The sequence below is a fragment of the Hemicordylus capensis genome, chromosome 6 (genome assembly GCF_027244095.1).
Source record: "Hemicordylus capensis ecotype Gifberg chromosome 6, rHemCap1.1.pri, whole genome shotgun sequence".
In the NCBI taxonomy this organism is placed as follows: Eukaryota; Metazoa; Chordata; class Lepidosauria; order Squamata; family Cordylidae; genus Hemicordylus; species Hemicordylus capensis.
In genome coordinates, this window is record NC_069662.1 from 1,708,611 (window position 1) to 1,723,057 (window position 14,447).

The following is a 14,447-nucleotide window of genomic DNA, read 5'->3' on the forward strand; positions in this document are numbered from 1 at the left end:
TCAAAACTTTCTAATTGGGGGTGGGGATGATGGGAGTTGTAGTTCAACCACTGGAGGGCCAAGTCGTCATCCCCCGTATTGGACAGTGCAGGAATCTGGCTGTGCAGCCCTGATGGGGGCTCCTTTGGGGAAGGTCTTCAAAACAGAGGCCCTTGGGATACGGCAGCAGATTCCTGAGCAGAGTTAAAGACTAGACTGCTGCCAAAGCCCATTCCAACCAGTTGAGGGGAAATGAGGCATCCTGATCCCCATGGTCAGGCACAGGAGCAGCTAGCTCCCGCTAGCAGCTGGTTAACTCCTTTGGAGCAGCTGCCTCTGACCAGAAGCTGAGTTGGGAGCAAGGCCTCCAAGAGGATTGCCTCAGCCTCCCTGCATGGGGCTCAATCAATTGCGGGTCCCTTCTGGTGAGCCACACCATTGTGGAAGTCCAAGCAACTATGCACCTTTGGATCTGGGCCACTGCCACCTTTGCTCAAGGCCAGGGTGTGGAGAGGCATGTTGCCATGGAACCTAACCAAGCACTGGTGGCTCCTTCCCTTTTAGGCCAAGCTTCCAGCTGCCCTTGTTCGGCCCCCCCTGCTCTCTGTCCTCTTCCTTGGCCCTCAGGGTTAGGGTTAGTGCCACCCCTTCCCTCTCTTCCTTGTTGCTCCTTCAGAAGTCACAAAGTCCAGCAATTAAACAACCTGGCGGTCAAGCGCCAGGTGCCCAACCCTCCTGAAAAGCAAACGCGGCACAGGTTTCTAGGCCTCATAGTTCTGGAGAGAGCTTGGGCAGCCACGAAGCATTTCCAGGGGCCAGACACCCTGGGTGGATTGGGGCAGGGTGTTCCTCTGCAACCCTGAGAGTTGAACTGCCAGTTCCCCCTGAGCAATCCAAGTTTTACAAAATCACCCAAAGCAAGTTGTTTTCTCAAGATCACGTTTATTTTGGTCACTGTAACTTTCCTTTTGAATAAATAATAGCTATACAAAAAGTAAGGTTGCACGCACAGATTTTTTGCCATATGAAAAGTTTTCAATTTTTTTTTGTTTTTTGTTTTAAAGTGATGGGGAAGTCTCCTTCCATTTGTCTGGAGAAAGCAGCTTGGCAATTTGTTTCAACCAATGATTTCAGGCAGGGAGAGAAAACCACAACCCTTGGCGAGGCAGGGGTTAGATTCTCAAGCTTTCATTTTTTGTTAGCACCATGATTCTGTCGGTTATTTCTGAAAACTACAAAATCAAATATTGTATTTTGGGGCAGCAGGGCAGAAAGAGGGGCCCAGAAGCCAGGAACCCCAGCTTATATCATTGACTCCCCCGGCCAGAGGGACACCTGGGCTCCAGAGTCAAGGGACTGCTTGGATAACAGAGCTACAAAAATGAAGTCACAAGTAGAGAGGAGGGGGAGGAGAAGACCAAGACACAGAAAGCGCCAGTAAACACTAAGGATTTCGTTTTGCCTCCAAAAAAGTGACATTTATTCAAAAGGCGAGAAAACTCAAAAATAGAAAAGGGTGGGGGATGGGGATTTTGCACCCGGGGTTGTGGGAACAGCAGACCCCCACCCCCAAGAGAGGCAGCTCAGATGAGGTCAGCTACGTTAAGAGGCATCTCTTCGATGGAGGTGTTGTAGAACGTCTCAATGTCACGCAGCGTGCGCTTGTCTTCTTCCGTCACCATGTTGATCGCAACTCCTTTCCTGCCAAAACGGCCACCTCGACCGATCCTGGGGGCGGGGGGAAGAGTTACAGTGGATGCTGAGAACAAGGGAGCTAGAGAAAAGGCAACTGGGCTCGAAGCAGGAGAGGCACCAGGAGCCCCTCCCAGAAGCCAACCCTCACCTGTGGATGTAGTTCTCACGGTTGGTGGGCAGGTCGTAGTTGATGACCAGCGACACTTGTTGCACATCAATGCCACGAGCCTGGAAGAGACCGGAAACGCGGTGTCAGGCCAGCCAGCCAGCGTCCGTGCGCAGCTGTGGAGAAGGCCCGGCCACAGGCCATGGACTTGCTAAGTGGCAGGACTCCCATCTGTGGGCTGCTCTGCAGTGGCCGGCCACGGCCGTGGTGCCAGCCGTGGAGAAGCAGCAGCAGCAGCCCCCGCACAGTTCCTGTGCCAAGAAGCTACAATCCAGCACTGGCACTGCCCCAGCCAGGCAGAGAGGGAATCTTCTTGGAAACAAGCCGGCTCAGAGGACCACCCCCAACTCTCACGACGGCTTGTGGCACTCACCAGTAAGTCTGTGGTGATCAGGACACGGCTGGAACCAGAGCGGAACTCCCTCATGATCACGTCACGCTCCTTTTGGTCCATGTCTCCATGCTGCAGAGGGGGAATGTGAAATTCACTCTCCTTGCACCATGATGGCTGCTCCACCCCCTGCGCCTGCTTCCAGCTCCTACTCACCTGACACACAGGGCTTGTGCCCAAGCCCTCCCAAAACCTGCTCCTCCAACTCCTGTGCCGCCCCCCCCTGCCTCCGCCAACTTGGAGGGTCCCGCACAGTGCTAGACAGGGCAGGTCGCCGAGATGCGAGCTCCATCTTTCTTCACAGGTTCCCTTGGCTCTGCCCGAAATCAGCTAGATTCTCCCCCAACTTTTCCCCACCCCCTTTTCAACCTACCATGGCCGAAACAGTGAAGTCCCGGGCATGCATCTTCTCAGTCAGCCAGTCCACCTTCCTCCGGGTGTTGATGAAGATGACAGCTTGGGTGATGGTGAGGGTCTCGTAAAGATCACACAAAGTGTCCAGCTTCCACTCCTTAGGGGAAGAAAGGAGGGTTAAGAGTGACCACTGAGCCCCACACCTCACACAAGTGTGGCAGAGGCAACACAGAAGCCTGCTGCCAGCTTCCTTTTGAAATGCTGTGGTCAGAATGTTGGAAGAGCCAAGTGACTGATTTTCTGCAAATACACACAACTGGATTCCAGGAGCCAACAGCCCCCCAAAAATCCTCCAGTGACTGCCACAAGTTCTGCAGACCTACAGGCAGCACTAAGGAAATCATCTCACCACAAACATACGCTTTCCTGCTGTGGCTTCCCTTGAAACCCCTGAGAATTCCACTCATTTGCGATCCCTGCCCCATCACAACCCAGGAGTCCCCACCTAGGAGCCATGACAACCACCCAACTTTGGATCTGTCGGCCTGTCCCAAAGGAATACCCAGAAGCAGGTCATCACACATCACTTCAGCCCCTTCTTTTACACAGCACCCACAGACTTTGTTGTACTGCTGGCAACACTCACTTGTGAAGCATTTTCAAGTGTTCAAACTGATCTTGCGGAGTTGCTCTGGGAAGAGCAGAAGGTTCCAAGTTCCCTCCCTGGCAGCATCTCCAAGAGAAGGCTGAGAGACTCCTGCCTAGAACCTGGGAGAAGTCACTGCCAGTCTGTGCAGACAATACTGAGCTAGATGGACCAGTGGTCTGGCTCAGTATATGGCAGCTTCCTCTGTTCCTATCCCCATATGCAAACCGGGGGGGGGGGCTTGCCTAAGCCCACGAGGCCCTGCCCCCGCAACTTCAAACCCTTCAGTTCCAGATTTGCAACTTCAAAGCTCCTGATCTGCAGCTCAGCCACCAGGCTCCCCCAGCCCTGTTTGAAGACCAAGACCAGCTCCCCCATCCCCAACACCTGAAGGAGATGGCTGGCACATACCTCCCTCTCCACATTGATGTAGAATTGCCGGATACCCTCCAGGGTCAGCTCTTCCTTCTTCACCAGGATCCGGATCGGGTCCCTCATGAACTTCTTGGTCACCTCCAGGACATCCATGGGCATGGTGGCAGACAGAAGCACCACCTACGAAACAAGGTCTCCAAGGGTTATCACAGGCACGCAGCAGCCCTGTGCAACTTGGGCTGTCCAGCTGTCTCTGGACTACAACTCCCATCAGCCAATGGCCAACAGTCAGGGTGATAGGAGTTGTAGTCAACATCTGCAGGAGGACCAAGGCTGTGCAGCCCTACCCTAGAGCAAGGGCCTCAGCTGCTGTTGGGCCTCGACTCTCATCACCCCCTTGGCCACTGTTGCTGGAGAGGAGAGGACTGGCAGTCCAACCCCTGGGGGACCCACGGAGGGGAATCCCCACCCTAGGGCAAAGGGAGGTACAGCTCAGGCGGGAGGAGGCTTTCTTTTTAAAACTAGACTCAAGGGCTCCCAACCGGGCCCAGGTGCAAGGCAGGGACTTGGGTGGTCAGAGGCATCTGTTTGCAGCACCCCTGGAGGCCTACAACTGGGCGGGCCTGCATGTACCAGTTTACATCCACATGACTACAGATCAGGGAACACCCATGAACTTCTACCAGAGTCAGCAAATTCCATTTCTACTTTTTAAGATTAGACACAGGTTGGAAGTGAGGCAGTTAGCAAGAGGCCGGCCACGGCAAAGGTTTTTTTTGGTATCCTAACCCTGTTAAGCGTTAAAAGTACTAGGAATCAATATACTGCAAGTTACCCAGAGACCTCTCAGGAGATGCAGACCCCCCTTTGGCCAGTGTGTGTACAGTAGTTTCCTGAGCTGATCGGGACACCCTAGAATACAGGACTGGAAGTGAGCTCAAGCAGCCACCCCGTCACTCCTCCTGCCTCCCGCATCAAGGCCACCTCCGCTAGGCCAACCAAAGGAGTCGCCCACCACCATGAAGGGTGCCCAACCTACCTGCGTGTTCCCGCTCAGTTTCTGGAATATGTCATAGATCTGGTCCTTGAAGCCCCGGCTCAACATCTCATCTGCTTCATCCAGCACAAACATCTTGATGAACTTGGGGGCTATAGAGAAGATAAGAGGCATCAGCTGGGTCTCCCAGTGTGGCGAGTGTGTCAAGCCATGCCTCCAGAGGACAGGTGGGAGCTGCTGTTCTCAGGGACCTGGTCTGTTATGATCACTTCCCCCCAAAACCCTGTGTCCTTCCCCAGCACAGCAGAACGCCAGCCAGGGGGTAACAGGGGGTGTGGGGGTCAGATGACACGCATGGGTGGATCATCATGGAACAGCAAGATGTCAAATGACACTATCCACAGCATTGGGCAACTTAAGCAGAAAGTTATGCAAGCAAGAAATGTTTGCAATTGAGGCCTCCTTGGCTTCACTGGGCACAAGGAGAGGTCAGGAGCACATGAAGTGTCCAACGCCTTAAGAGTCTTGTCTTGCTCCTGGGAATTCACCAGCCACTTCTGGTTCCTCTGCAGCCAGAAGGACTAGGAGCACAAACCCAAGAGAAAGAGGTGGCTTTTTGAAGCTGCAGATATTCTGCGAACATTCAGCTCTGCTGCGGTAGAGTCAGCTGGTCACACAGCCTTGGAGACTGGCCATTGTGGGGATGAGACACTTACACAGATACCTCCTGTTCAACATGTCAAACACTCGTCCAGGAGTCCCCACAATGATGTGAGGGGCTTCCATCTGCAGCTTCTGCACCTCGGCCCGGACATTTGTACCCCCTATACAAGCATGGCATGATGCACCCATGTAGTCGCCAAGGGCCATCACCACTTTCTGGATCTACAGGGAAGGAAGGAGAGACAGTTAAGACTTGGCTGGCCTGGACCAGCTCTCTTCATCAGCTGTGCCAAAATGCACCTTTTGGGCTTGCACATTTTATCTTCCAATGCGACTGCAAAGGAACCAAAGAAATGTAAAGGACTGTAAAGGCAGCAAATGTACCTCCACATCAAACATTATTTCAGTCAGTCTTGTTTCCCCAGCATGAACCAGCAACAGCTAGAGACTGCCCTGGGATGAACAGGGATCACTGTTGTCCCCCTGCTAGATGTAAGAAGGCCACCACTTCACAAGGTGCCTCTTTGCCCAGTTAGCAGGGGTAGGAGCAGCCAAGGGAACCACAGCCGAGTCTACTCTAAGGAGAACGCAGCACACTCCTGTCAGCCATCTACTTTCCCCAGCCAAACTTTGGACTGTAGGCTTCTTGGGGCAGGGACTTATCCTCTTGTGCTTTAAGGTTCCACAGATCCAGCCATTATGGCCAAGGATGATGGAGAAGTTGCAGAAGAGATTGTGTCGGGAACCCGCATTTGAGCAGGGCAGCACAACTGTGACCTTCCAGCTGTTTTTGAACTACAACTCCCATCAGCACAGCCATTGTGGGCTACAGTCAAGTACAATATGAGCTGATGTTGTGCAGCCTTTCCTTAGTAGGGGGAGGATCCACTAAAATTTGTTTTAAAGCACAATTTCCCTCGGCAGAACAGGGTCAGTGGAACGCAAACGCCGCCCCCCGCAATTCAAGATAGGTTGAAACAACAGGAATGTTAAGCAGTTGCTTGGATGCGCCACAGACCATTATTTTGTAGCAAAAGCAAAAAGACAGAAACCTGGGAGACATGATTGTGCCCAAAGCAGGAGCTAGCCCATCGCTAATCAGATGAAACCAGACACTGCCTTCTCAAGAGGGGGGCCTCTTACACCCCCAACACTCACTAGCTCCCACCAAAAACAGCAAGTGCTACATCTGGAATCCTGCATACAGCTGTGGTCACCCCATCTCAAAGATGCATTGCATCCAGAAAGGCAACCAGATCAGCCCATCTTGGCTTGGTGGTCCTTTCCAACGTAAGGGAGACACAAGAAGGTTGAGACCAGGGTTCTGCCCTTGACTTACCTGCTGAGCCAACTCTCTTGTTGGGGCCAGAACCAAAGCCTGGGTGGCCTTGAGATCTAGCTCAATTTGCTGCAAGATGGAGATAGCAAACGTAGCCGTCTTCCCAGTTCCAGACTGGGCTTGGGCGATCACATCGTAACCTGAGCAGGAGAAAAGGAAATGTTTACACCAAGAAATACAAAATGCTTTTCCTACCTAAGAAGCAGCTGCTGCACCTCCAGGAGAGCCAAGGCAGAAGCACTTGAAATTTACAGCTTTTTGTGTTTCCCCAGCATGAACCAGCAGACAGCCACGGAGGGACGCTGTGCTGGGATGAACAGGGACAGCTGTTCTCCCCCTGCTAGACAGAAGGGAGTCACCACTACGAAAGGTGCCCCCTTGCCCAGTTAGCAGGGAGAATGCCAAATCAAAGAACTGGCATCCAATAGCAACAGCTAGATTGCACAAGACCCAGGCATCGCAGGGAGCACACAGAAGAAACGAGGCTCCATTCCCTGGCACTGAAGGACCGGGAAAAACATTCCCCTCTGTTTGGGACCTCAGAGCACTACTGCCAGCCAGAGTAGTCAACGCTAGCAGGTCGAAACTTGGCTTTACAACAGTTTCATATGTGGACCTTCATGGCTCTTTGGAGGGGAAAACTTGAAGTTCAACTCTTAGCCAGCAAGAGAACCCCCTGGGTAGCAAAGTCTCCCTTCCGAGACTGTCTAACTTGCGCCTCTCCTCCTTGCTGCCCTCCCAACTTGCCCCTGGCTACTTAGGGGCAAAGGCTTCCTCCACCCCCCCCCTTAAAGATCACACACAAAGGGTTAACCTCACCCTTGATACAAGGGAGAATGGCTCGCTGCTGGATGGCAGAGGGTTTCTCAAAACCGTAGGCATAGATTCCTCGCAGAAGTGACTCTGACAAGTTCATATCATCAAAGCTGTCAACGATCTCATTCCAGTTGCTCTGCAGGGAGAAGCAGGAAAAGAGGCTGAACTCCCACACCACAACTGCATTCCCCACCAATTTGGGTCTGCTAGGCAATCCTAATGCTGTTGAATATGCCCTGAGGAAGAAACTGGGAGACTGAGTCAGGAGTGTGCTTATGGTAACACTTCCACATTATTGCGCCCCCCCTCTCCCCTGTGACTTTTGGTTATCCTTCATCACCTTACCACTCGACTCTCACCTCAATGACACCATCGGGGTCCATCCCTTCAGGGCCATTGTCTCTGGATCTAGGTGGAGAAACACATACAAAACAAGATTTTAAGAGTTTGGAAGTGACAGCAACAGTATAGAATTCTGTTGCGCAGCAAAGGAATCACACAGCTACCCCAAGCCCTAGTCCCAGGCTCCTGACACCCAACAACAGAAATTGGGGTTTGGCCTCTGCAGTATCCTTTCTCTGTATCTCTTGGCTAAAATCTTTCCAAATCTATTTATGGAATAGCCTCCCAAGTGAGGTTCACTTGGCTCCATCACTTTGTTTTTAGATGCCAGGTAAAAACCTTTTTTTTTTCCTCACAGGCCTTCTAAATTTTGATTTTTATCTGAATTTATATAGAATTTTAAAAACTGCTTTGTATTGTATTTTTTGTGTGCCCCTTTTGGTCGGAAGATTTAATGTGTTATAAAAGTTTATGTTTCATGTTTTAGTGCTCTGTTGTGAGCTGCTCAGAGAACAACAGGGCAGCTAACAAATGATGTTTATAATTAATTAATTATAATTAATTATTATTAGATCTCCTGCCCACACAGTTTCAGAACAGATCCTTTTCTCAATGCCAATTCACTGTGAATCATCTCTGGAAGAAGATGCTCCAGCTGCTGCACTCCTACAGGTTAAAAAGCCTGGAGCTGACACACATGGGAGATAAACGAGGACCATCTCAGCCCAACATCAGCGAGCCAGGCGCCCCCCCACCCCACCCCGCAAGGCCCAAAGGGGCTGGCCTTACCGGGGAGACAGAGACCCCAGCAGCTGTCATTAGGAGCCCGGAAGCCCAGTGGAGCCGGCCAGGCCCTCTGCCCTTTGTCTGGCCCCCTCGAGCCAGAGGCCACCAGGAGCAAGTCTTGTGGCTGCCACCGCCGACCCCCCTCGCCAGGAGGGAGCCACTTCCCGCCCGCCCCCTCCCCATCCACGCCCCTCTTTCCCGGGGTGCAGAGCCGCGCGCCCCTCCGCCCTCCCACGTGCTCCCTTCCTGCCTTCCCTTTTAAGGGCAAGGAAACTCCTCCCCTCTCTCCCTCCCCCCGCGCGCGCCTTTGGCCTTCAGGCCGTGACGTCACGGGCGAAGAGTTCCCGGATGCGAAGCGGCAGGACAATGGGCACGAAGGAAAAATGGTCGCGCCCGGCGGAGGGGAGGGTAGAAGAAGAGAATAAAGAATTGGGGGGAAATTTCTCCCCCCTCCGCCGTGTACCAAATGGTCCCGCCCGTTCTTAGCCTATGCGGCGAAGAAAGGGCCTTGCCTCATTGGGAGGTACCAAGTATCGGCCGCGGGGGACGACTAGAAGAGACTAAATCAAGGCTGGGGCGGTGGAGATCCAGGATGCAGGAGAGTTGTTGTGTAATAGGGCTAAATAACGCAAGATGGCTCCTCTCGATGGGGGGGGCAAACGGTCCTCCCTCTCCCCCCCCGTCCACCGAAATAACTGTCTTATTCCGCCTCCTTAAAAATTGGGCAAGCTCATATTACCTCCCCCCCCACGTTGCGGGAAATGGACGCGCCCGGGGTGCTAGAGAGCGAGGGGAGCCAAGAAGAAAACGCCATTACGGGGAACCAGTTTTCCTCTCTCGCTTCTCCTCCTTTCCCTTCCCCTTCGACGAAATGGCGTGGTCCCCCTGGTGGAAGTTCCTATTCTTACGCCGGGTGAACACGGACGGGATCAGGGCCAGCGCCTGCGTGCCTTTCTTTTCAACAAGCGACCCCCCCAAAAAGAAAATGGTCTGGACCGAGGGGCGCAGGGAAGTTAGGGAGAGAGGACGAAACCAACCGAAACGGGGGGGGGACCACGAGGACATCAGCCACGTGGAAGAAAAGAAGGCCAGGGAACGGAAGAGGAACCCACCCTAGAGTTTTGGCTACCAGGAAAACCAAGCAGATGACGCGGCCAGAGGACGGGAGGCCAGTCAACCCTCCCGCCCCCCAGCTGGGATGGTTCGGTCCGCCGCGGGGCCCCCAGGCGGGGCGCGTGCGCTTCCCGGGCCCGCCGGCCTCGGGCTCCCGGCTCTTTCACTCACCGGCTCTCTTGACTCGCAGACATTCTGGGGAAAAGGTCCTAGCCCCGCCTGCCTCGCGCCCCCTTATAACCGCCCGCTCGGCTCCGCCCACCATCTCCTCCTTCATTGGCCCCTTTCCTTTAGTCCCGCCCTCTCGCTCCGCTTCTCCCATTGGTTCGCATCGCTCTTCGCATCCTCCCCACTTCTAAAAGGGGAAAAAAAATAAAAAACAGCAACCGGCTTCGATCCCATTGGCCCAGCGCCGCCTCGGCGGGCGGGACTAGAATCATGTCACGGCTGGCGTAATTCCCGAAGCGAGCGTTGATTGGGAGGAGACTACGAACATTCGCCTTCAGTGACGTCAGACGGCAAGGGGTGGAGGTAGCGGCGTGCCGAGAGGTTAATGGCGGCAACGTCTGAAGCTCGCGCAACAGACGCGATGACGTAGGCAGACAGCGCCAGCTGTCGGCTGGCTGCGAGCCGCGTCTGTCGGGGAAGCGTAACCAATAAGAGGGCGCAGAAACGGTGTGGGCGGATGATAGAAGGCGAGAAAAGCCCACGTGGTGACAAGGCCTGCTAGGCCTGCCTGGGGTGGGGAAGAGGAGGAAGAAGGCACGGGCCGGGATACTGGTGGAAGGAAATAAAGTAGGCAGCCCTTCTCTTAGGGCTACAATACATATATTGCATAGGGAACTGCTCTATTCCGAGTCTGGGCCTTGGTCCATCTAGCTCAGTACTGTCTACTCTGACTGGCAGCAGCTCCACAGCATTCCTGAGAGGGGTCTTCCCTTCCCCTGCCCAAAGAGACTTCCAGGGCTTGAACTAGGGTCCATCTACCTGCAAAGCAGGTGCCCTGCAACTCCTAGTTAGCAACCGTAAGGCTAAACCTATTTTAATTTCTTGCTATTGTAATAATAATAATTTAAAAAACTACTGGAAAAGGACATCTCTGGTAATAGGAACAGAGGGAGCTGCTCAGGCTGGTTTACATTACTCATCTGTTCTCTGATGTTTTTCATAATATCAGGCCATCATATTTTTGATATGGCTTAGTCTTTGCATTGCACACTCCCACAGAAATGATTACTGGAGATTTTATTTCCCCAGGAAAATTACTATTTTCTCCTCTCTCCCCTCCCTCAAACTATCAAGCCAATATGCTATCAGGGATTGCTTTTGTCATCTGGAGGTTCCAAGCCAGTCCCAGTGGATGGGCAGATGTACTCCCCCTTCACATCAGAGCAGGCCTCCCTGGTGTGAACTTGCTGCCTTTCCCTGCAGGAGGAGTCCCACACCAGGGTGAAGCTGCCCGAGGCATCTATCTGTAAGTCACAGGCCTGTGGCCAAGGTGGCAGCCCAGCTTTGTGACGGCGTCTTGGGATGACCTGGGGCTGGCTGTGCTGTTTGAGGTCTGCCTCCTCCCCACCCCACCTTCTATCCTGCAAGGCTGGTCCTGGGGAAGCCAGAACATGGGCGGTGTGCGCCTAGCCAGTGCGGGTGAGACACAACTGTGGGGCTGGCTGGGCCCTGCTTGAACGGAGCCTGCGCAGCCCTCCAGGGCACACGTCCCCAGAAGTCACTGGCCTAGCTCACAAGCACTGGCAGCACATTGGGTGGCCTTCCTGGACGGGAAAGGCCCGCTGCAAGTCAGCCCTCTGACACTCCAGGCGAAACGGCCTCAGTCACAGGTCTGTGAGCATATGCCACACAGGCGCTGCTTCCTCGCTTCGGGAACCTTCCCCAGCAGCTTTATGAGAGGAGACGGTGTGGTCTTCAGCACCACCTCCCGAGAGTGCGCCTGGCCCTTCTCTTTCCACCAGGACAGCCACCTCCGTGAGCTCGTTGGCCCCTTTCAGCAGACGGCGTGGCTGGCGTGGGGGCGTCAGGTCCAGGCCCGCTCCAGTTACCAGCCAGGCACAAAACTCACAGCCTCCCAGGGTTGCTGTGGAGAACCTGCTCCGAGTCATCGCCGCAGTGTGGCTAAAGCCTGCCAGGCATGGAATCCAGCCTGCCCAAGGCCTTCCTGGGGCCTGCAAGAGAGAGGGCACTGGGAGCAGAAAGCGGCCTTGGCCGTGCATCGCCTAGTCCCGGCCAAACACCGTGGCGGCGGCGGCGGCAGGGGGAGGGCAGCCAGCCACTGCAGCAGCTGCCCCACTCGGCCTGGCACTCGGGCCACAAGGGCTGCTTTGCTGGGAGAACCAGATGAAGGGGAGACACAGCTGCCCTCCCCAAATGTCTGGAAGGCTGCCCCACTGCCTTGTTCTTGGGAGCTCCCAAGGACCAGAACCAGTGGGTTGGAATGACAAGGCAGTCGTCTCAGTCGAGACATGGGGCGGGGAGTGGGTGGAGGGGCAGTTTCCTGACTGCGAGAGCTGATGGCCTCGCACAGCGGGGGGGGGGGGGGCTCTCCTTCAGCAGAGGCTTTTAAACGGAGGCCGGGTTGTTCTCTGTCAGGGATTCCTTAGCAGGCTTCAGCACTAAGCAGGTGGGTGGACTAGATGCCCTCTAAGGCCCCTTCCAGTCCTATGGCTGTATTCGCCTCCGCTCATGGTGCTCCAACAACCCCAAAACAGATTTCTGCTGGCTGCCAAGAGGCACGACTAAAGCACAAGAGCTGCCAGAGCCAGTGCTCCCTCTAACAGGGATTCCCAGCGGTTACTGACTACAACTCCCATAATCCCCAAGCTAAAGTCATTGTAGCAGGATTCTGGGCGTTGTAGTCAACAACAGCTGGGAATCCCTGTTGGCTCCTGTTTCCTGGGACCTGGCTTCCATCCCTCCTGAGAATGCTGAAGGTGGTTTGGGGTGGTTGTTTTTTAAACTGAGTCCATCGGTCTCAGCTCTGTTTACTCTGGCTGGCAGCAGCTCTCCAATGTCTCATAAAGGAGGTCATTCCCAGTCACAGGAAGATGCCTTCTACTGAGTCAGCCCACTGGTCCATCTAGCTCAGCCTTGTCTACACTGACTGCCAGTGGCTCTCGTGGCTTCAGGCAGGAGTCTCGCCCAGCCCTACCTGGAGATGCTGCCTGGGATTGAACCTGGGCCCTTGGCATGCCAAGCAGCTGGCCTGCTACTGAGCAACAGCCCCAGCCCCAGCCCCATTGCTTGCCATTCCTCCGATGCCAGGCACTGGACTGCAGACCTCCTGGAAGCAAGGCCTGACCCAGGGCACGGTCTCGGAGCCCACGAAGGCCAGGCTGGAGGACTGCCTAGGAGCCCAGCTCCACAATGGGAAAGTACCGAAAGAGTCCTCTAGCACAGAGCTGCGGCCTCCACCCCACAAGGCAGCCTCCTCCTTGCACCCCTCTCCCAATTGCCCTTCCAGTTCTAGGCAAAACTGACATGCCCATTTAGGGGGTGGGAGATTTCCCCTTCCATGTTGACAACATTCCTCACCTAGTCAAACCGATGGCTACTACCCCTGGGCAAATGCTTGGGAAACCCCCGGCACAGTGTGGCTGGGCAGGCACAATCCTGGGGGCCACCCTCTGGAGATCACGCCGAGCTGGTGCCTGCAAGGAGGCCTGAGCCAAGAGCCCAGCAAAGCCAGCCCTCGCGGCCCAGGCTTGGGGCAGACAGGCCATGCCTCCCGCCTGTCACTGTGCACCGAGACGTGTTCGGGATCATAAGGAGACACAGGACACGGGGGGCCAAACGGGGCCAGCAGTGGTGGGCAAGGGCAGAGGCAGAGGCGACTCTGGCAGGCCTCAGGGCAGCAGTTCCGACGCTCGTCCTGAGGGTGGCGGGCGCCTCCTCCCCTCCGTCAGGAGCTGGGCACCCTCCCGCTGGTGTGCGAGAGAGAGAGAGAGACAAGAGGTGGAGCCTGATTTGCCTTTCAAGCCCCAGCTGGGTAGGACAAGCACCCCTTGACAGCTACGCAGATCCCGTCCCCAGCCTGTGACCAAGCTAGGTGGGGAAATCGCCCTCCCCAGCGGGGACTTGACTGAGGATCACATTCCCTGCCTCCAACTTTGCTTCTATCTAACACGGGGTGTGTGTGTGTGTGGCAAACATGGGCCTCCCGCTATGGGGGAACTACAACTCCCATCGTCCCCAGCCACCCTTTTATTATGGCTGGGGGGAAGACAGAGTTGTAGTGCAACATCAGCTGGAGGGCCTAGTTTGCCCACCCCTGATCTAACACATCATCAAAAATCAAGGGTGCCCCCACTTCCCAATTAGGGTAGGCGGCTTCTCCAGTCTAACCGCAATCGCGTGAACGCACTTGCGCCTTTACTCCCAGACACATCTGCAAGCAGAGGCAGGCAGGCCGGAGTTTGCTGTTCAACGGGCACAGTGGCTGCTGGGCTACATGACACTCAGCCTCTCCAATAGCACAGTGCAAAAGAAACATCCCACACCAAGGAAGCCCCAGTTCTGAAGTCCAAATATGACTGGCCTGGAGGGACTCCAAGCTGCGGAGAGTGCTGGAATACCATGGGAAGGAGAAGACCTGCCCCACACCCACAAAGCTGCTGAGCCTTTCCTGCACTGGCTCACTAGAACCTTTCACAGTCCGAGGGACTAGCAACTTGCTGTGTTTTTAAAAAACAAGCCCGGTTCTCAGGCTGCAGTACTCCAGCACACGCTACGATGCAGAAGGGAGGGGGGCAGGGGAAGTCTCTCTCCACATGC

The 14,447-nt window shown here is 54.8% G+C and overlaps 1 protein-coding gene and 2 non-coding genes across 4 annotated transcripts; all 3 read right to left on the bottom strand.

Annotated features, from left to right (window-relative positions):
• Positions 1-901: 901 nt before the first annotated feature.
• EIF4A1 (eukaryotic translation initiation factor 4A1) lies at positions 902-9,940 on the bottom strand. 2 transcript variants are annotated; one of them, XM_053264143.1, is made up of 11 exons: positions 9,834-9,940; positions 7,781-7,829; positions 7,425-7,557; positions 6,606-6,745; positions 5,320-5,488; positions 4,646-4,755; positions 3,643-3,786; positions 2,605-2,742; positions 2,214-2,303; positions 1,823-1,902; positions 902-1,707 (listed from the first exon to the last, which is right to left on the bottom strand). In XM_053264143.1, exons 1-11 carry the CDS (start codon positions 9,854-9,856, stop codon positions 1,563-1,565), a joined length of 1,221 nt encoding a protein of 406 aa, XP_053120118.1. In that variant the 5' UTR covers positions 9,857-9,940; the 3' UTR covers positions 902-1,562. The 2 variants fall into 2 exon arrangements, with proteins under 2 accessions (XP_053120118.1, XP_053120119.1); XM_053264144.1 differs by lacking the exon at positions 9,834-9,940 and adding an exon at positions 9,662-9,795.
• Positions 4,843-4,978, bottom strand: LOC128332205 (small nucleolar RNA SNORD10). The gene has a single exon (XR_008310621.1). It is a non-coding gene; the product is annotated as a small nucleolar RNA SNORD10 (small nucleolar RNA).
• On the bottom strand, positions 5,678-5,810 carry LOC128332196 (small nucleolar RNA SNORA48). The gene has a single exon (XR_008310613.1). It is a non-coding gene; the product is annotated as a small nucleolar RNA SNORA48 (small nucleolar RNA).
• Positions 9,941-14,447: the final 4,507 nt, after the last annotated feature.

Bases quoted from the DNA above. Each gene is read 5' to 3' on its own strand.
- EIF4A1 (XM_053264143.1), bottom strand. From the start codon at position 9,856: ATGTCTGCGAGTCAAGAGAGCCG. The intron at 6,746-7,424 runs GTGAGGTTAACC...TCTCCTGCTCAG, and splicing joins CATTCTCCCTTGTATCAAGG to GTTACGATGTGATCGCCCAA. The intron at 4,756-5,319 runs GTAAGTGTCTCA...TCTTCTCTATAG, and splicing joins GTTGAACAGGAGGTATCTGT to CCCCCAAGTTCATCAAGATG.